The sequence below is a fragment of the Panthera onca genome, chromosome E1 (assembly GCF_046562875.1).
Source record: "Panthera onca isolate mPanOnc1 chromosome E1, mPanOnc1 haplotype 2, whole genome shotgun sequence".
Classification (NCBI taxonomy): domain Eukaryota; kingdom Metazoa; phylum Chordata; class Mammalia; order Carnivora; family Felidae; genus Panthera; species Panthera onca.
The window spans coordinates 15,975,371-15,995,092 of record NC_138352.1 but is presented as its reverse complement, the minus strand read 5'-3'; the positions used below and the strand labels follow the sequence as shown (position 1 = coordinate 15,995,092).

Sequence of the window (19,722 nt, the reverse complement as noted above, 5' to 3'; positions counted from 1 at the left end):
AGGTCCCCATCCCAGCGGCCTGTGTGGGAACAAAATGGCAGCCCCCACGCTGTGGGGTTTGTCTTGTTTATCCAGAGCTTTAGGATGGTGGTCTGGGCAGCCAGTCCTGGTAACTCAGTCCACAGTTGTAGTTCCACTGAGATCTAAACAACGTTTCACACCACCTACTTATGAACCCAAATACAAATCAGAAAAGGAGTTTATAGAACATGCCTGGAAAGCAGGACTGGTCATTCCTCCGGAACGTTTGGAGCATCCCCTACACCTGGGCTGTACAGCTGGCATCTTTGATGCCTATGTTCCTCTAGAGGGTGATGCTCACTTGTCCTCTCTCTTGAAGGAAGGACTGGCACAGAGAAGTGAGTGGTTGAAGAAGAAGGTGACATCACAATTGTCAGTCCAGAAGATAAGAGAACATGATCCGAATTTCAAAATAAAGGACTTCCCTGAAAAAGCTAAGGATATTTTTATTGAAGCCCACTTTTGTCTAAACAACTCAGACCATGACTGACTTCATACCTTGGACATGGTCTGGCACATCAGATATAAGAACGTCCACCGGAGCTTCATGGAGTCTTTAGAACCACCTCAGGTGGTTCAGGTTCACTGTTCAAGTCTGATGAACCAGGGCAACATATATGGTCAGCTCACCATCTGCACGCACACCCAGCAGACTCTGGCCATCTATGACCAGTTTGGCTGGTTGATGTATGGACTGGAAGGTGTGCCCAGGGATGTCCTGGAGTATGTTGTGTTTGAAAAGCACCTGGTAAATCCCTATGGGAGCTAGAGAATGCATGGCAAGGTCGTGCCCCCATGGGCACCCCCTAAGCAGCCCATCCTTTAGATGGTGATGATCCCGGGGCCCCAGCTGAAACCCGGAGAAGACCGTGAGGAGCCACAAGGAGAGGCCCAAAACTTCAGCAACCCTGATGGCAAAAATGACTCCTGGGGTGAAACGTGGCTGATGACACGGCCAGAAGCTGTGGAGTCTGGGAATGTGCAGTCAGTCATCTCTTCATCATGCTGTAGAAAGATCTACCTTTGTCCCCTGCTGTCCTGCTTGGGTGTTTTCAGCTGTCTCCTTGGCAACCACGGCTGATGGCTGGGCCCAGGTGGGTGGCTGATATGCACAGCCACGAACCTTCTTCTTCCTTTTTAAACTGTGTGTCTAGCAGCTGAGTCTCAACGAGAGTATGTTTGGATACCTGTTTTTCCTGCAGCAGAGACCATCAGGAAGAGACTGGCAGAATTTTCTTTTTAATTACAAGGCAGGGATCAGAATTTGAAATAAAACACTGTCAGGGTGTTGGACAAAAAAAAAGAATAAACCTAAAAGAGCTCTCAAAACCCAAGCCCTGGAGACACACACTTGATTCCACTGGTTATAGGATCTCCTGGCGCTTCAGTTAGACTTGACAGACGGAAAGTGAACAGGATGTGGGGACAAAGGGAGATGAATGCCTGAGGCACATGAAATCGTAGTGATGATAAACTGAGGAGGGGGTCACTCAGCCCCTGCACTCAAGATCCTGTGAAGGGTGAACCCTGGGAGGGCACAGCCAGCTGTGGCCCCTGGATGTGGAAACGCGGCCTGAAACCTTGTCGGCGCGGATGGTGCTGTGGGGACTCTGGCTGTGCACTGGCATCCTGGTTCATCTAGACACCAAGGTCTCAGCCCCGCTCTCGTCAAAAGGATGCACAAAAGCTTTGGGGCAGGAGGTAAAGATCAGCTCCCTGAGGTCTCTTTGGCGGACAGGGTGCTGCCCCATAGGGCAGACCGTGAGGCATTCTGACACAAGAGCCCATCTGAGGAAGAAGCAGGACCCAACCCCCCCAGAGATGTGGCCCGATAGGCCGGACCTCTGCTCTGCTGCCTCGAGGTGTCCGCCCCGCCCCGCCCTGAAGGATAGAGACCTCTTGCGGCCAAGGGGTCCAGGAGCCCAGACCAGAGCTCATCCTATGGGTCTAGTGGAATCTTCCCGATAATCCGGGTGCCAGCAGGCTGCTCCACAAGGGTGGGAGGCAGGCTGCCGCTGGGACACTGTCACACAGCTGCCCTCCGAAAGCATGCCTGGAAATTAGCACTCCTCCCCTGTTTCTGCCAGCTCGACCTGCCCTGAACCCAGAAAACAGTGTGATTTCCATATTGGGCAATTCATCCTCAGATGACACGTAGACAGGGGCTTTCATGGATGGCTCTGAGGAGGTTCACAGGCCCTTGGGTCTGATGTTTATACAATTTTGACAACTCTTTATAAAAAAAAATGTATAAAAAATTATGAATACAGGGGCATCTGGGTGGCTCAGTCAATTGAACGTCCGACTCTTGGTTTTGGCTCAGGTCATGACCTTGAAGTTTGTGAGATGGAGCCCCATGTCAGTCTCTTCACTGACAGTGCAGAGCCTGCTTGGGATTCTCTTTCTCTCTGCCCCTCCCCTGCTCACATTCTCTCTCAAAATAAGTAAACATTAAAAAAAAAGAAAAAACATGAGTACAAAATTAAGTACAAAAGTAGGTATTTTATTTATTTTTTTATCTTGAGAGAGAGAAGGAGCAAACAGGGGAGGGGCAGAGAGAGGGGGAGAGAATCCCAAGCAGACGCCCTACTCAGCACAGAACCCGACACAGGGCTCGATCCCACAACCCTGGGATCATGACCTTAGCCGAAGTCAAGAGTTAGACGCTCAGCTCACTGAGCCCCCCAGGCACCCCAGAAAAGCAGATATTATAGAAAGCAACAGGAACAGAGTTTAAAAAGCTGCAAGTCCTACACTAAAGCCAGGAGACATTGAAATACTGTGTGTGCGCTAAGCACCCACCACACCTCTGCAACATGCATCCTGCGGGTCAGCCCTGGCCACACGCTCCCAGGAGTAGCCTCTCGGGATGGCCACCCTCCTTGCCCCGAGACTCTTGCAGTGACCGGCAGCCAGGGAGGCTGCCCCACCCTCTCAGGACAGCTCTGGTGGTCACTGTCCACCAGACTTTGCGGAGAGACTGAGAACAGCTGTCACACAGCACCTGTCAGAGAGAAGCGGACCTCCAGCTACTCCTGCCTTTATTTGGAAGCTCTGTGCTATTCTCTATTGAACAAAATCAAGAAAAAAAAAACTGCTTTTTTAAGAAACAACATTTGGGGGCACCTGGGTGGCTCAGTCAGTTAAGCATCCAACTTTTAACTTCAGTTCAGGTTGTGATCTCATGGTTCGTGAGTTCGAGCCCCACATCGGGCTCTGCCCTGACAGCACAGAGCCTGCTTGGGATTCTCTCTCCCTCTCTGCACCTCCCCTGCTCTCTCTCTCTCTCAAAAATAAATAAATAAACCTTAAAACAAAATATGGGCGCCTGGGTGGCTCAGTCGGTTGAGTGTCCAACTTTGGCTCAGGTCGTGATCTCACGGTTCGTGGGTTCGAGCCCCGCATCGGGCTCTGTACTGACAGCTCGGAGCCTGGAGCCTGCTTCTGATTTTGTGTCTCCCTCTCTCTTTGCCCTGCCTCGCTCAAGCTCTGTTTCTCTCTCTTAAAAATAAACACTAAAAAAAACCAAAAACAGTTGTGCCTATTTATAATCACAATACATTACAAAGGTTTCTTGGTAAACAGCTAAGACAAACACTGACTTACGATGCAAATAAAGGAAACCACTGAAAGTTTATTCAAATTTTTATGCAAAAGGATTTATTGGCATCAATGTCATTCATGAATATTTCCCATCACTGAAAGACTGAGGAAGGAAGAACCACTGGTTTAGCACTTTCTTATGCAAACGACCCTACACACTTTAAAACGCAGACATGATGGGGTGCTATCACAGGCGATTCAAAGGTTCCTAAATTACCTAAGACCAGCAGCTTGGTCGCTCCCAGAATCAGCTTCCAGACCTGTCAGCCTGCGGCAGGGCGCAGAGGTGGCACAGAAAGAAAGTGAATGTGCTAGCTTTGAAACTGGTTGTTAGAAGACGTCCTCAGTAGGGTTTCATGTCTACACCCAAGTCTAACTCATCGAGAAGCATCTTTCAGAACATCAGAGTCATTCCTGGAGCTGAGACAGAAGGAGCCGGGGAAGCGTCCTCAGCAGCGCCTGGCACGCCTGGCCGCTTCCTTTCTCGGCCTTCAGGACAGCAGTGTTTTCAACTCGGCCCATGCTCCACGAGTCCCTCTGGTCACAGCGAATCTCCGGTGAGGTTTCATCCAGCAATGAAGTCTAACGGAATGTACAACCTCCAGAGGACAAAACCTTTCTCCCTCGTACTCTACAAGGCTTGGGAAGTTAGTCTGAAGATTCGGGGAGGAAGGCCTGAGGAAGAGGGCTGTGGGGACAGGAGGCGCCGGCCACAGGTGTGTGGCTAGGACCTGAATCAATCTCATTTGATGAGATTCCTCATGATACTCAGGGAGGACCCTCTATACCCTGATCCGAAGTGGTTCCAGTGGTTCAAATAGTGGAAGAGTTGATACAACTGCAGGCGCGCCTCAAACCCTGGGGCCTTGGGGATTGCACTGTGGTAGGCAGAGTAGAAGGAGCGGCTGAAGCCCCCAAACATGCCAGCTATCGCCAGCTCGTATTCTGAGTGGCCATAGAAAGAAGCCGGATCAAAAATGATGGGCCCAGAGGAGTCCTCCGCCACGTTTCCTCCCCAGAGATCTCCATGCAGCAGGGCTGGGACGATGTCCAGGTCACGAAACAGGTCAGGGATCTTCAGCTGCGGAGGAAATGCGTCCTCAGCAAAGAGACCAACACGTGTCGGAGGGACGCAGATGCGTTTCTGAGTGTGGTTCAACCGCCCAAGCAGAGCGCGGCCCAGACGCACAGGGACACACACAGAGCTCAGGCACCGGCCAGCCTCACCCCACCTGCCTCAGGGCCACCCCTGTCGGGTTTGCAGGGCAAGGCTCCCCTCACCTGCAGGGCAGACCAGAGCTCCAGGGCCTCCCTGTCCCCAGACCCCTTCTCCACCATGTCCATCTGGGGCTGAATGCGCTGCCGGGCGTAGAAGGTGACCCAGTCCTCCTGCCAGACATTCACCTGCGTGGACAAAGAAGATGCCAGAGCAGGACGAGGAAGCCCAAAGTGGAGAGGCACCAGTGCGAGGGCAGGCTGTGGAAAGGCGTGCCGGCCGACCGGCAGACGGTGCCTCGCAGATGGGATTGGGACCCCAGACCCCGTCCCAGAAGCGGGGACTCTCCCAGTGCAGAGCAACAGAGGCCACTCCAAGGAGCTCTAGGATGCTTTCTTTCCATCTGGACTCACGTGGGAGCACAGCAGCCAGAGCCGGCTAGCCTTCCCCGACCATAGCTCATTGCTGACCATCCACTTGGCCCCAAGGACCCCTCTTCCTCCCCTCCCAACGCTGACCATCAGAAGGGAAGCAACAGACGCACACGAGAGCGCAGAGCACAGAAAAGCACTCACACGTGTACGTGTCCGTACGCACACAGGGCAAGCTACAGGCAGGCGAGGAAGGGGCAGAGCCAGCTGAAACACCCCCGGAGCCCCATGGGGCAGGTGGGACCGGGGAACCCCAGCTGTCAGCCACTCACCACCCCAAGCAGGTTCCTGGACAACCTCTCACGACATTTCAAAACCCGAACAGTGTCTCCTGTGCCCCCGCGCGCACCAGGGAGCCCCTGAAAGTCTTCCAGGTCACTCAGTATTCCTCTTCAGAGAAGCCGCAGCTTCCTCCAAGAGCACAGCCACTGTCCTCCGCACCCAGCATGTGCTGGGCATCAAGTGGAGCCCCTGGACTGAAATTCCCGGGGAGTCAACCACAAAATCATAAAACCGGAAGGTACAATCCCTGTGCATCGTGCTATCGTTGAGGGTTTAGTATCAAGGAAATTTTCCTTAATTCCTAAGTTTTACCCACCTTGACACCCAGCATCCTGACTTGCTGGTCCTGTTTCTCTCAGCTTATCTAGCACATGAGGTGTGTAAACCTCATGCCAGCCTCTTAAAAATTAGCAAAGAAAAAAGGGAGCAAAGACTTTAAACCAAACTTCATAAGGAAGGGGGAGGGTGTTCTTTTCCTGAGCGGCTGACCTGCCTGGCACATGGAGCAAAGGGCCGGTGTCGCTCACCTGGGGAAGGTACCCACAGCATGTCACCACGTCAAACCCGAACTGGTCCACGAAGGGCCGTTCTGCCCGCCCGCCTCCTTTCCCTTGCAAAAGGAAAACAAGAAGGATGAATAGTTCCCACGCTCCCTCGGGCTGCTCGAGGGGCTCAGGGCATTGAGGCCTGTCCTGGGTGTGCCCTTCCCCCACGCCCCGTCTAGAGACAGAGCAGGGCCTGGGTCTGCACAGACCCCCAGGACCCAGGAACAGAGCCTGCTCCAATACACTCAACTACGGCCAGGAGAGGCACCAGAGGGCGCTGAGCGCTAAGCACAGGCACAACCCTGCCTGAAAAGGAGGAAAACCACCCGCCTGGACCCAGCAGGAGAGGAGGGCTCTCAGGGGTCAGCCCAGCTCTTGCACGTGAGAAGAATAAACTGCGGGGATCTGAACTGGCCTCCTTTGCATCCTCTGCGTCTCCCCCAAACTCAGAGCAAACCCCAAAGGCCTGAACTACGTGTGGCTTGGAAGGGGTGGGTGGAATCTGACAGGGTCTGTCTAACACAGCAGATTCTCGGCCACCTGTCCCTGGTGTGTCAGACACTCTGTTAGCACAGTGACCCCGTGGGCTGCACATGGATTATCACGTGCCAAAGGATAAAAATACTGGAAGACACTCTCAGTGCTAACATTAAGCTGTAGAAATGTCGATGTGAGGGCTGCCATGCTGTGCCTCACGTGTGGCTATTCTTACAAGAGGCACCACACAGAAAGCCAGGGCAACCTTGACGGGCTTTCTTCTGGGGAATGAGGGTGAAAGGAACCAAACATGACGGGGTTTCAAGTCCAGGACATGCTTCCCTTCCAAATCCACTGTGACACAGGACAGGCACCCCACACACGTGGCCCTGGGGTTGACGCTCCTTTCCTGTGCCATCAACACAGACCTGACCCTCCTTCAGCCGTGGCAGGACCCCACCCACGCACCCACGCTGGCCAAATGTCCTCAAGGGGCCCTTGCACTCGCACAGCCCCATACCCACGGTGCCGGCCTCCTTCTGGAGCGTCTCCCCAAGCCTCTTGTTCTCTAGATGCAGGTCTGCGAGCTGGGCTCCAAGCTTTGCAGCATGACTGTGAAACAAACAGCATCAGCTAAGTGTGTGGCACACAAAACACGGGGACACAGCCACCCGTGGTCTCAGGCCACATAAAGCAGGTCAGGGGACAGGACGTCTGCTTTGGTGGAGCAAAGGGGACAAGAAGGACCCTGGCTGTTTGATCGTCTCTCCCAGCCTTTCCGTGGCTGCTGGGTTGTCAGCGTCTCACCTGGGGAGATCCCTTTCCCGTTTGCCTTTGGCGTGCGGAGTAGTGTCACTCTCTGCAGAACCCATGATGTGTGAGGTCATGGGTTCCTCAAAATTACACCCCCAGATGCAAGCTTTCAGGTAAGGAACCCCTCGGAAAGAAAACAAAGACAACCAAAGGAGAAGGTGCCGAGACAGACCTGCTCAGGTAGCGCATGTCCAAATGCTCCATCACCAGCATGCTGCCGCCTCCCGGGGCGTCGAGGACCTTGATGGGCTTGGGCGCTTTCACTGTGCCCGTTCTCAGGATGGCCATTAGACTTGCCATCTCACCTTCAAACATTCTCTTGGCCTTTCCGAAAAACAACGGAGATGGAGAAGAGAAGGGAGAGCAAGATTACTTCCGGAAAGGTTCTACTTGGACATGTTTTCTTGAGCATCACAATTTCTTTTTAACGTTTTTTTAACATTTACTTATTTTTGAGAGCGGGCGAGCAAGAGAACACGTTGGTGCACATGCACGTATGAGCAGGGGAGGGGCAGAGAGAGAGGGACGCAGAATCCCACGCAGGCTCCAGGCTCCAAGCTGTCAGTACAGAGCCCCATGCAGGGCTTGAACTCACAAACAGTGAGATCATGACCTGAGCGGAAGGCAGACACTTAACCGACCGAGCCCCACTGGCGCCGGCACCCCATGAGCATTACAATTTCAGTCCAAGGCTGTCCTGACTGCAGACTCAGCAGACACAGGCAGCTTTTCTAGCTTTTCGGCAGAGTGGATTACACGCTCTGAAGCTGCACGGGGGTAAGAGCGACGATACTTCCTCGTTCTGGACCCTCATCTGCACTCTCGTGAGTCTCTCCTGGGAGGGAAGTAAAAGGCCTCTCACATTCCACTGAGCGCCTAGTGTGGAGCCAGACTGTGTACGTGGGCCATCGTCAGACAGCACCTCACCCGCAGTTCTGTCCCACCAGACCCTCCGCCTGCACGGGCCAGGAACCAGGGGCCACCTCTCACTGGGTCTGAGGGCACCTCCCACCTCGCCCAGGAAGACATCCCAACTAGAGCACCACGTCCATCCTCTCCCCCAGACTGCAGCAACCATCCTTACTTCCTCTTCTTGCTGACCACGGCAGGGGCCCTTACCGAAGGCAAATCCCACCCTGGAACACACTCTGAGCTAGCAACTTGCGCCACAGCAGCAGGGGTCTGGCCCCGGCCGCTTTCCTATGCTCATTTGGGGCCCCTTCCCCAGGCCCCACCCCATACCTCCATGTACCGCTGTGCACACACCGCACATGCACACACATCCCTGTGCCCTGGGTTACAGCCTTCTTTTAGTTGCCCAAAGATCGAGGCTTCAATGTGCAGGGGCACGTCTGCTTGGGACACCACTCCCACCTTTTGCCAGGTCAGACCCTTCATCACCACACTTCAGATCTTAACATGTTCTGACCTCTCAGAAAAATCTGCCCTAACTTCCCACACTAGGTAACTATTCCCTTCAAAAGTTTTTTTTTTTTAATTTATTTATTTTGCTAGAGCATGCGAGCACAAGTAGGGGAGGGGCAGAAAGAGAGGGAGAGAGAGAATCCCAAGCAGGTTCCACACTATCAGCACAGAGCCGGATGCGGGGCTCGAACTCACAAACCGTGAGATCATGACCTGCGCCAAAGTCGAGTCGGACGTGTGACTGACTGAGCCACCTAGGCGCCCACCACTCCCCTTAAAGTTGCCTTTATTTTAAGTCAAAATGTACACAAGCAGGAGCAGAAAAGGGCACAAGCGGGAGCATCTGATTCCAATTCTCAGTAAGTCCAGACATGGTGTGACCGCGGCCCGGAGGCTCCACAGCCCCCAGCCGCCTGCTCCACACAGATTTGCCTCCTCTGCTTTGTCCTTCTACATGCAGAGGCAGACAGTCTGGCTTCTATGTCCCACTGCCTTTGTTATGCTGCTGCATCAACAGAGGTTATTCTCACTGCCGCACAGAGCTCCACAGCGCGAACATTCCGGAATGGGCTCACCCAGCATACTGGGGACAGACAGCTGGGCTTCCAGCATGGGGCTACTCGTTGTCAGGACTGACTCTGTGACCTCAGGCAAGTTACTTAAAGTCTCTGTGCCTGTTTCCGCACGTGTAAAAACGGGGTCAAAAACAGTACCAATCTCACAGGCTCGCTGCCATAAGTAACTGAGTTGGCAGCCAACACTTACTAGGCCCATTCCAAACACTTTATAAACGGTGCTATTATCATACTACCTTCTACCGAGGAGGAAGATAAGAGCTGTGCCTTGAGAATTTTCCAAACGTTCTCTTTAGGAAATAAAGGGAAAACGACTGGGTCCCGGCTGCACTTCGTACTAGAGCACTGGTCGTGAAAAGGAGAGTAAGGCGTAGAATAAAAACAATAATCACCTGGGGAGAGGTGCAGGGGGATCTGTGAACATAGCCAGAGGTGAAGCCTCCCTCACAGAAGTGTCTGCTGCTCCTCGAGAGGAGGGAGAAGTAGGCAGCAGGTGTGGGTAGGCCTACACAAAAGATCTGGAGCTCCTTAGGAGGAGGGGAGGAACCCAGCAGCACGCAATTAGGCAAGACAGAGACGAATAATCTTATTTAGAGCGGTCAATTCAAGCGGGGTGAGAAGGAAAAGAGAAGAGCAATGGTGCAGTCTCCTCCCGGAAGGGTTGGAAGGTGTTTTCACCTCCTACAAGGTAAAGCAGTACAAAGTCCTGTTTCCCATACGACCGGCAGATGTGTATGCTAGGGCCAACACATCTGCATAACTCACATAGTATTTTCAAAGCAAGCTAGAAATTTGGAACTATCTACCAAAGGACAAGAAGGAACTTATGTGAGGAAGATTGGCAAAAAGAAAACGGACTTGGGGTGCTCACAGCTGGCTTGGTCAGTGGAGCGTGTGACTCGACCTTGGGGTTGTGAGTTCGAGCCCCACGTTGGGCGTAGAGATTACTTAAATATAAAATCTTAATGTAGGTGGCTCCGTCGCGCAATGGATAGCGCCTTGGACTTCTAAAATCTTAATATAAAAATAAAAAAAGAAAGGAGATGGACTTTGATGACAAAAGAAGAACCTGAAGAAATAGCACCAGAAGAACAAGGCTTGAAAAGTGTCACTAAGTGGACCTACTGTCATCATCAGAAAGTATTTGCTTCCCCTCTAACAAACACAGTCTTGAATTGTAACAAATGCCAGCAAGGTCCAAACACAAACATGCCTTATAAACGGGAAGAACACACACCGGAGAAGCCCCCACAGCAGGACGTGGGGAGGGACAGCACCCACACTAGGACCGCGTGAAGGCACTCCAAACACAAATGCTGACAAATCCCTGAAAGGACGCAGCACTGAGCGCAGCTGATCTCCCCACAACACAGGGCTGAAGGCTGGTCTAGGAGAGCAGTGCGTCAGAGAGAGCTCATCCCCAACCACGGAGGGTGCGGCGCGCACCCGGGAAGAAAATGAAAACACCTGCAGGAGTGAACGAAAGCAAGCCAGGTGTGCGATACGCGGCCCTGGTCCTGGGGTCAGTCCCCGCAGCCCTGTTTGCAACAAGGCATTGCCTGATCCCGCCCGTTGCCTAGGGGAGCCAGCCTGGGCCTTCCAGAGGAGAGTCCTGGGGTGACCCACCCAGACTGGGCAGCGAGGTGACACCAACACCCAGGGGGAAGCACAAGGTCAGCAGCAGTGAGGTTCACCTACTTTCCACAGGGCCCTCTCCACGTTTCTGCAGGAACAGAAGTTTTCGGAGTGGGTGGCCCGTCCCCCCAGGCCTATGTTGACACCCGCAATGTGACGGTGTTGGAAGGCGATCAGGCTCCATGTGGCTGGAGCCCTCATACTGGGACCAGGGCTCTTAGGAAAGAGGCCCCAGAGGGCTCCCTTGCCCATGTGACAGGTGCGGACACAGGGAGAAGTCCCCTTCCCCATCACGAAGTGGGCTGTCACCAGACACCTTCCAGCGCCCAGAGGGGAGAAGAGCCGTCTGCTCTCAAGCTGTCCGCTCTGTGCTCTCCGTTACCCCGCGCGCCCCAATGACCGAGGCGGTGGCTACGTTATCTTCGGTAATTCGGAAAGGTCCCAGGACGAGAGAGGCTTCTACTACCAGCCCTTGTTCAAAACTCCCCAAACAGGGGACTTTCTCAAAGGAGCGGCCGCAGGCATCACTGGAAAACCATCCCCAGCACCCACCACCCACACCACAGCAGGGAGCAAACCTGGTCGCAGGGGTCCCCAGAGGGCTGCCTACAGGGTCCGCTAACCTGCCCAGGGCTGACAGGACGGATTCCGGGTGCACGACCCCAGGATCGCCCAGACGCAGCCATGACGGGCAAGGGCTTCATCAAGGACCACCACCCTGTGGCCCTCCTGTGCGGCCCCCACCCCCACGCCAGACCCCGAATCGCGGACCTCCGACCCCCTAGACTCGGGACCAGGACCCCAGATCCCGCCCCGGGCCTGCAGCCCCACCCAGACCCCAATCGCCGACCACCACCCACCCACCCCGGCCCCGCCCACGGCGGCCCTGACCTCCGCCTTGGAGTTCACTTTCACAAACACGCGTCCTCTGTCCGTGTCGTAACTCTGGCCCTGGCTAATGCACCCGCCCCCCGAGTGACCCGTAGCCTTGACGAAGTCGCAGCCCAGCTCCCGCCTCAGCAGAGCCTCCATGTTCCACGAAGCGCGGTGGCGGACTGCCTCAGGCTGGGGGAAAGCTAGCGGCGGAGACGCAGAGTGATTGGGTGAGGTGTGGGAGGGGCGGGATCGAGCCGCAAGAGCTCCCAGGGATTGGGTGAGACACCACGGGACCGGGGTGAGTGCTGAGGGGCGGGACCGGGCCGCCAGGACACCCGGCAATTGGGTGAGACGCTGAGGGGCGGGACCGGGCCTCTAGAACGCTGAGGAGCAGCGGGTCTCTTCCGGCGGTTGTGAAGTTGATAACTGGTGGTAGGCGAGAGAGCTCCCCCTTCCGGCCGCCGTGTCCATTTTAGGAGAGATTGTCTTCTATTCCTGCTCAAACACGTGATTGTTGGTCTACCCAGCTAGAAGAGCGATCGCAGTCAGCTCTGCTTCCTGTGTTAGTTGAGGTTCTCCAGAGGAGAGGGGACAGGATATGTACCCGGAAAGAGAGGTTAGTTTTAAGGGTGGGCTCTGTTAACCTTAAAAGTAATAAAAAATAATAAAACAGTTATTTTACCAGCAAAGATGGGATTATTTGGGAATAGCAGAGACTTGCTTGGCAGGGTAAGTAGACTTGCCAGAACCAGGGGCAAGTCTGGAGAACGGGGAGAGGAGAGGGAGCTGTAAGCGAGACACATGGGTGACACCAGGTGCTGGTGACACCACGTGCTGGACACAAGTCAGACGGTGAAGTCATTATTCGCAGCAACAATAAATTAAGTAAAAACTGCATAAACAATAGAGGACCTGATATATTTGCAGTAGAAGTGGCTCCAAAGTCTACAATAGTTTGTCAACATGTGATGCCTCTGCGGGAACGACAAGACTGGGTACGTTACTGTGTGTATTCCCTTGTATCTTAAATAGTTTTCTACTTGAGGCTATCAAACTAAGAACTAGTCCAGTTTAGTCTCTTATTTGTTGGTCAACTAAATGCTAATCAACTTAACTGATGCACATAATCCATTTAATTTGTATGTATTTATGTTCTATGCCCATGTTATAGGCTTTATTATTAAAATATAAATAAATAGAGGATGAGGCTCCATAGCTCAGGGGTTAGAGCATTGGTCTTGTAAAATATAAATAAATAGAGGAAAGGGGGAAGTGTGATGCTCTCTCATTGGCTGGGCTGTTGCTGGAGCAGCAGGAAACCTTCTTGTTGCTGGGTAAGTACTGTCCACCTGCCTCTCCTCATGCTGGGTCTGCAGTTGATAAGTAGTGCCAGGTGCCACAGCTCCCCTGCACCCCCCCCCCCCGCACCCCCCTATCAATTTATTAATTACATCAACTACATTAAATTAAAATGTTAAAGGCTCCTGGGCCGATTTAGCAGCTTAGATGAGAGAATTGGTAAACTGGAAGATGTCAGAAGTCATGAAGAATGTGTCACAAGGAGACAAACAGGGAAATTACAGGCAAGATAAGAGACATGGAAAAAGGTAGACATTTAACTGGAGTTCCAGAAAAAGGGAAAGAAACAGGCTATAACTGAACAGAAAATGGCTGAGAATTTTCTAGAACTGATAAAATACACCAACCCTCAGATGCAAGTTCCCCCCAAATCTTAACCTGGATAAACTAAAAGTTCACATATAGGCAAGTAACAGGGAAATTGCAGGCCACCAAAGGCATGGGAAGTCTCCAGTGTAGCCAGCAAGAAATGTCAGATTGCTTTTATTTTTAATGTTTATTTATTTTTGAGACAGAGACAGAGAGTGCAAGCGGGGGAGGGGCAGAGAGAGAGGGAGACACAGAATCTGAAGCAGGCTCCAGGCTCTGAGTTGTCAGCACAGAGCCGGACGTGGGGGGCTGGAACTCACAAGCTGTGAGATTATGACCTGAGCCGAAGTCGGACACTTAACGCACTGAGCCACCCAGGTGCCCCCAGATTGCTATGAAATGATTAATGTTTGGTTTCCCAACACTAATACTGGAAGCCAAAAAGGTAGTGGAATAGTTGTCACCAAAAGAGTATAACTGCCCAGGGAAAATAAGTTTTCAAGAATGAAAATGAAATAAAGACATTGCTCGGGAAGATGGCAGAGTAGGAAGACGTTAGACTCACCTTGTCCCACAGAGACAGCTAAATAACACCCACATCAGTGTAAAAAACCCAGAAGATGACCCGAAGATGGCAGAACAGACTCTCCATAGCTAAATGTAGAGAAGAGGCCACATGGAAGAGGGTAGGAAGGAAGGAGACACAGTTGGGAGCCCTTTGGAACTAGGGACTGTCCTCAGGAGGGAGAGACACAGGTGCATGGAAAGGGGAGAGGACAAGACTCTCACACCAGCCATGCAGTCATGGGAAACACACATGAAAAACAGAGGGGCATAATTTCACAAGCTTACAAGCCTGTGGGACTTAACACTTAGAACTTTAAGATATGATTCAGACTGGGGCTCCTGGGTGGCTCAGGCAGCTGACCTTCCGACTCTTGATTTCGGCTCAGGTCATGATCTCAGGGTCGTTGTGCTCTGTGCTGAGCATGGAGCCTGCTTGGGATTCTCTCTCTCTCTCTCTCTCTCTCTCTCTCTCTCTCTCCTACTGCCCCTCCCCCCCAATAAAAGCAAAGAAAAAGACATTACTCAGACTGAAGACCATTTGCTTTTATTTCTAGTGACGCAATTTTCTACCAGGAGGACCCTCCCAAAGGAAAGCCAAAAGGATGCTTTTCAGCCAAAAAAAAAGTGATCACAGGTTGTAAAGCCAAAATCTAAGAAGGAGCACAGAGCAAATAAAGTGGTACATAAGTGAGAAAATCTAATTGTACAAAATAACAGTAAGTCTTGTATGACAAAATGAGAGAATTTTTAAAACAGTTGAATTTTACATTTTCATTTAAAAGGTTCGGGGCACCTGGGTGGCTCAGGCGGTTGAGCATGTCTGTGCTGACAGCTCAGAGCCTGGAGTCCGCTTCTGATTCTGTGTCTCCCTCTCTCTCTGCCCCTCTCCTGCTCGTGCTCTGTGTCTCTCTCTCTGTCAAAAATGAATAAACATTAAAAAAAAGAGTAAATTGTTGTAAGGTGTTCGTGTTGTTTGTTCAAGAGTAAAGGTAAAGGAGGGGCACCTGGCTGGCTCGGTCAGTGGAGAGTGCAACTATCAATCTCAGGGTTGCAAGTTCAAGCCCTATGTTAGGAAAAGGTCATTTATTACTATCGAATAAAACCTCAGCGGGAGACCCTTCCGATGTATGTCAAGGGACCATATGCTTGGAGGATGATCGCTAACATGTATCTTGGGGGTGGAGATAAAGGAAGTTTCCAAAGGGATGTTTACATGTTAAAGGAGACTTACAGGATCCTGGGGGGCTGGGCTAAGATTGCCTTTTGCCCTTAGCTAAGTGTCATCATGGAGGCAGCTGAGCTCCTAGAGGGAGGTCACTCTGCCAGTCTCAAGGATTTGTCAATGGGCTGTAAGTTGTAAGGAAATGTCATTTTTTCTTTTGCCTTTGTTTCCACGTCAATACCAGTTTCATCCACACAAGATTTTGCAGACTCTGTACCTGCCCTTACAAATGCTCTCTCCAGCTCAGGATTTCTGTTGGGTCTAATTTTCCTGAACCAAGTAAAAAGATCTAAATTTCATCAGGCATTGTTTTAGCCAATCTTTATAAATCTGTGTTGATTATTTGCAGCAGGGATATTAATTATGTATTAGAGAAAAGACCAATCACGTGTGTTTATTCAACCATGAGAAAATGTTCCCCGTTGGTTCCATAGAGGAAGATGGGGCTCCAGCTTTGCAAACTGGATGCTTTCATACCTCTCTAGATACTCTGTGGCCTTTGGGCAGAACTCCTGCTTTTCAGCAATCTGCTGTTGCCCCCTCTCAGGTCGGCCTTCCCTCGGACCTCTTCCTCTCTGCAGCAGGGTTTGCTCTCCTGTGTCCTGAGGCCATCCTCCTGAGGAAGGCTGCAGCCTCCTTTTCCTTCCTGTCTGATTCTTTGTCCATGGCCTGCCTTGTGCTTGCATACGTGTGCACACTGGTACCTCCACCCAACTGTCCCCACCCTGGTTGGCAAGCCCCAGGCCCACTCCTGTTGCACAGCCAACATGCGCCTCACCTCTCCCTGCGACAGCCCGTGATGCACTAATGACACTGAAAGGAGGGGACAGATCCCTGTTGGACCACAGGGTGTGTGGAAGGGTGAAGGGCGCCCAGTGGAGGCCTCCTAGGGTCTCCACCGGGATACCAGCAGATGGCCTAACTGAGCACTTACTGTGTACCAGCAGCTTCCCCAACACTTGTGACGTGTGCTACTCCGGGACTTCGCACAAGGAACCCTTCTCTCTTAAGAAACGGGGAAACCGAGGCCCAGGGAGTGCGGTTGCTTGCCCAAAGTCACCCAGGTGGGGAACACTGGAGTCAGGATCCTGCCTCGGGCAAATCTCTGACTCCCTCTGACCTCAAAGTCTGCAAAAGCAAGCTCACCGCACTCCCCAGCTGGGTCTACGGATTCGCGCGACTCTAACGGTGACACAGAGGAGAACTGCGTCCGCCCCTGCCAACGTCCCAAGAGCGGGGCGGCTCTCACGGCTACCTCGCTGGTCATCAAGGTCGCGCTCGTCGTGTGGGGTCCCGCCTGAGCATTCCCGGGGACGACGGCCGCCAACCTCTGACAAGTGGCTGCCCCGTCACGCAGCCCTTCTTGCGGGCCTCCGTCAGACCCCCGTCGCAGGGACACTCTCGCCCGGGCAGGTAGGGGTCGGGCCAGGTGGGGGGCTGCGCGCGGCCGGGAATGGAGGATCGCGGGGCTTCAGCCTTCGGTCCCCAGCGCTTCGGGCTGGCCGGGGGGCTTCCCACCCCATGTCCCTCCCTGGCCGTGGGGGGCCGAGCGGTGGGCGGGCGGGACCTAGGCGCGACAGCGGGGGGCGGGGCAGGTGGGCGTCTGGGCGGAGCAATGGGTGGGTGGGACCTGTTGGGCAGTGGGTGGGCGGGGCAAGGCCTGAGAGGAGCAAGGGGCGGGAAAGCGGGTGGGCGGGGAGAGGGCGGGGTCTGGGCGGGTGGGAGGGGTCGGAGCAGGCGGGGCAGCAGAAGGCCGGGCAGGGTGGGCGGGTCCGGGCGGAGCAGTTGGTGGGCGGGGCATGTTGGGGCGGGGCAGAGGGCGGGGCCTGCTGGCCAGTGGGGGCAGGACCTGAGCGCCGCAGCGGATGGGCGGGGCAAAGGGCGGGGCCTGAGCGGAGCAAATGTCAGACAGGAAACCTACAGTAAATGGATTCTGTCTAGCGACTCTGGGGCTGTACTTTCTGTCTGTACTTTCTGGGGCATCCGTGAGGTTACAGTTTTGCCTAAAATAGGTTTTCTTTCTGTGGCGGAAGAACAACTGGCACCTTGGCTGTGAATTCTTGGTGAGTCATCAGCAAACAGGCACCCAGAGTGAAACTGCGCTCAGCTGTTAGTTGCTATTTACTTCTTGTCAGCAGGGGAGAGAAGTAAGGAGAGTTAATTGGAGTGTGCAAGTGCCTGGCTCTGGAGAAAATATGGTCAGTCCCTTTTTAGTTCTTCAGTCTATTTTTGTTTGAGCATCAGAGAAAGATACTTAATAAATGCTTTTCCATAGTCAAATGGGATAAAAATTTCACATTATGTAGAGAGATTCCTTTCATACCATCCAGAGATGGCAGATATTCCTTCTCTCCCACCTTCTGTAATAAAGGACCCCTCGATGGTGCTCTAGGCCAGAAGCCACTGCACAGTGCTGCACACACACCGTGTGCCATGAGCTCTGTGCTTCCAAACAGGTGACTGGCAGTTCCACGATTAAACAGTTACTACCCGATCCATCAATTCCAGGCCCACACACGTGCCCAAGGGACACGAAAACATACATCCACACAGACACTGGATACAAATGTTCAAAGCAGCTCTATTCTCAGAGCTAAAAGATGTAAACAACCCAAATGTTCATCAACAGATTAATAAGCAAAATGTGGTCCATCCGTACAATGGAATATTATTAGGCTTTAAAAAGGAAGGGAATTCTGACAGATGCTACAACATAGGTGAACAGTGAAGACATGTTCGTGAAATAATTCAGTCACAAGAGTGAATATTATATGATTCTATTTATATGAAGTCCCCAGAGAAGTCATGTTCATAGACGGAAAGTAGAATGGTGGTTACCAGGGGCTGGGGGAGGTGGATGGGGAGTTAGTGTTTAATTATTTTATTTTATTTTTAAATGTTTATGTTAGAGGGGCGCCTGGGTGGCTCAGTCGGCTGAGCATCCAACTTCAGCTCAGGTCATGATCTCACGGTCCATGAGTTCAAGCCCCGCGTCGGGTTCTGTGCTGACAGCTGGGAGTCGGGAGCCTGGAGCCTGCTTCAGATTCTGTGTCTCCCTCCCTCTCTCTCTCTCTCTCTCTCTCTCTCTCTCTGCCCCTCCCCTGCTCATGTTCTGTCTCTCTCTCTGTCAAAAATAAATAAGCATTAAAAAAAAATTAAATGTTTATGTTAGAGAGAGAGACAGAGTGTGAGTGAGGGAGGGGCAGAGAGAGACAGGGAGACACAGAATCCAAAGCAGTCTCTCCAGGCTCTGTCATTAAAGAGTCTGACATGGGGCTCGAACCCGCAAACAGCGAGATCATGACCTGCGCAGAAGTCAGACGCTTAACTAAGCCACTGAGGTGCCCCTATTTTATTTTGTTTTATTTTTTTTATTTTTTTTTAACGTTTATTTATTTTTGAGACAGAGAGACAGAGCATGAACGGGGGAGGGTCAGAGAGAGGGAGACACAGAATCTGAAATAGGTTCCAGGCTCCGAGCTGTCAGCACAGAGCCCGACGCGGGGCTCGAACCCACGAACTGTGAGATCATGACCTGAGCCGAAGTCGGCCGCTCAACCGACTGAGCCACGCAGGCGCCCCTGTTTTGTTTTGTTTTAGAGAGAGAAAGAGAGCAGGGGAGAGGGGCAGAGAGAGAGAGAGAGAGAGAGAGAGAGAGAGAGAGAATCCCAAGGAGTTTCCACATTGTCAGCGCAGGGCTCAATCTCACCACTCTGGGATCATGACCCGAGCCAAAATCAATCAAGAGTCAGATGTTCAACAGACTGAGCCACACAGGCGCCCCTCAGGAGGGAGTTAGTGTTTAATGGGAACAGTGTTTCAGCTTGAGGACAACGAAAATGCTCTGCAGATGGGTGGTGGAGATGATTGTACAACGTGAATGTGCTTAGTGCCACTGAACTGTACATTTAAACATGGGTGAAATGGTAAATTATATGTAATATATATATATACATACATATATGTATGTATATATTACTACAATTTAAAAATAAACACAAAACCAGGTCTGTGTTGCTGTACTGACTCCAGCAGTGGAAGCTACAGTCAGGGCCTCTGGTCCTCATGGTTTCTCCGAGCCCTCCTTTTCTTAGTATAGTGGGGATGACAATCCCCACCTGTCAGGGTCACCATGAGGTTAAAGTGGGCCACCACAGGTGTCCCAGGACTCTCACTATAGGCCTGGACCACTCTAAATAGACCGTTTGCTCCTAGCCCCAGGTGCAGCTTGGGAAGATTCTCCTCTCCTTTCCCCTGGAGTCACACCTGACCTTAACTTACCATTTAATGTCACAGTTGGAGGAAACAGATCAGTCATGATCAGCCAGGAGGTGCTCATGGGAGCTACCGTAGAAGCCCCACCTGT

General features: G+C 52.4%; 1 protein-coding gene, 3 long non-coding RNA genes and 1 pseudogene across 5 annotated transcripts; 3 read left to right on the top strand and 2 right to left on the bottom strand.

Annotated features, from left to right (window-relative positions):
• The first annotated feature begins 15 nt into the window (after positions 1-15).
• Positions 16-1,339, top strand: LOC132687150 (large ribosomal subunit protein mL45 pseudogene; annotated as a pseudogene).
• A 2,315-nt stretch (positions 1,340-3,654) lies between these two features.
• Positions 3,655-12,104, bottom strand: FN3KRP (fructosamine 3 kinase related protein). Its single transcript, XM_060645045.3, has 6 exons — positions 11,915-12,104; positions 7,561-7,712; positions 7,096-7,187; positions 6,081-6,163; positions 4,906-5,028; positions 3,655-4,705 (listed from the first exon to the last, which is right to left on the bottom strand). Exons 1-6 carry the CDS (start codon positions 12,053-12,055, stop codon positions 4,367-4,369), a joined length of 930 nt encoding a protein of 309 aa, XP_060501028.1. The 5' UTR covers positions 12,056-12,104; the 3' UTR covers positions 3,655-4,366.
• A 142-nt stretch (positions 12,105-12,246) lies between these two features.
• LOC132687151 (uncharacterized) lies at positions 12,247-15,048 on the top strand. The gene is made up of 3 exons (XR_009613965.3): positions 12,247-12,894; positions 13,071-13,233; positions 14,689-15,048. It is a non-coding gene; the product is annotated as an uncharacterized LOC132687151 (long non-coding RNA).
• LOC132687152 (uncharacterized) lies at positions 14,657-16,963 on the bottom strand. 2 transcript variants are annotated; one of them, XR_009613967.1, is made up of 2 exons: positions 16,503-16,963; positions 14,657-15,047 (listed from the first exon to the last, which is right to left on the bottom strand). It is a non-coding gene; the product is annotated as an uncharacterized LOC132687152 (long non-coding RNA). The 2 variants fall into 2 exon arrangements; XR_009613966.1 differs by having other exon boundaries at positions 16,612-16,963.
• On the top strand, positions 16,663-17,652 carry LOC144614396 (uncharacterized). The gene is made up of 2 exons (XR_013552171.1): positions 16,663-16,769; positions 17,390-17,652. It is a non-coding gene; the product is annotated as an uncharacterized LOC144614396 (long non-coding RNA).
• The last annotated feature ends 2,070 nt before the right edge of the window (positions 17,653-19,722 follow it).

Excerpts from the sequence above, each read along its gene's own strand:
- FN3KRP (XM_060645045.3), bottom strand. The coding sequence starts at position 12,055 with ATGGAGGCTCTGCTGAGGCGGGAGCTGGGCTGCGACTTCGTCAAGGCT. Across the intron at positions 7,713-11,914 it reads AAGTGAACTCCAAGGCGGAG|GCCAAGAGAATGTTTGAAGG; the intron begins GTCAGGGCCGCC and ends TTTTTCGGAAAG. Across the intron at positions 6,164-7,095 it reads GAAGGAGGCCGGCACCGTGG|GGAAAGGAGGCGGGCGGGCA; the intron begins GTATGGGGCTGT and ends TCCTTTTGCAAG.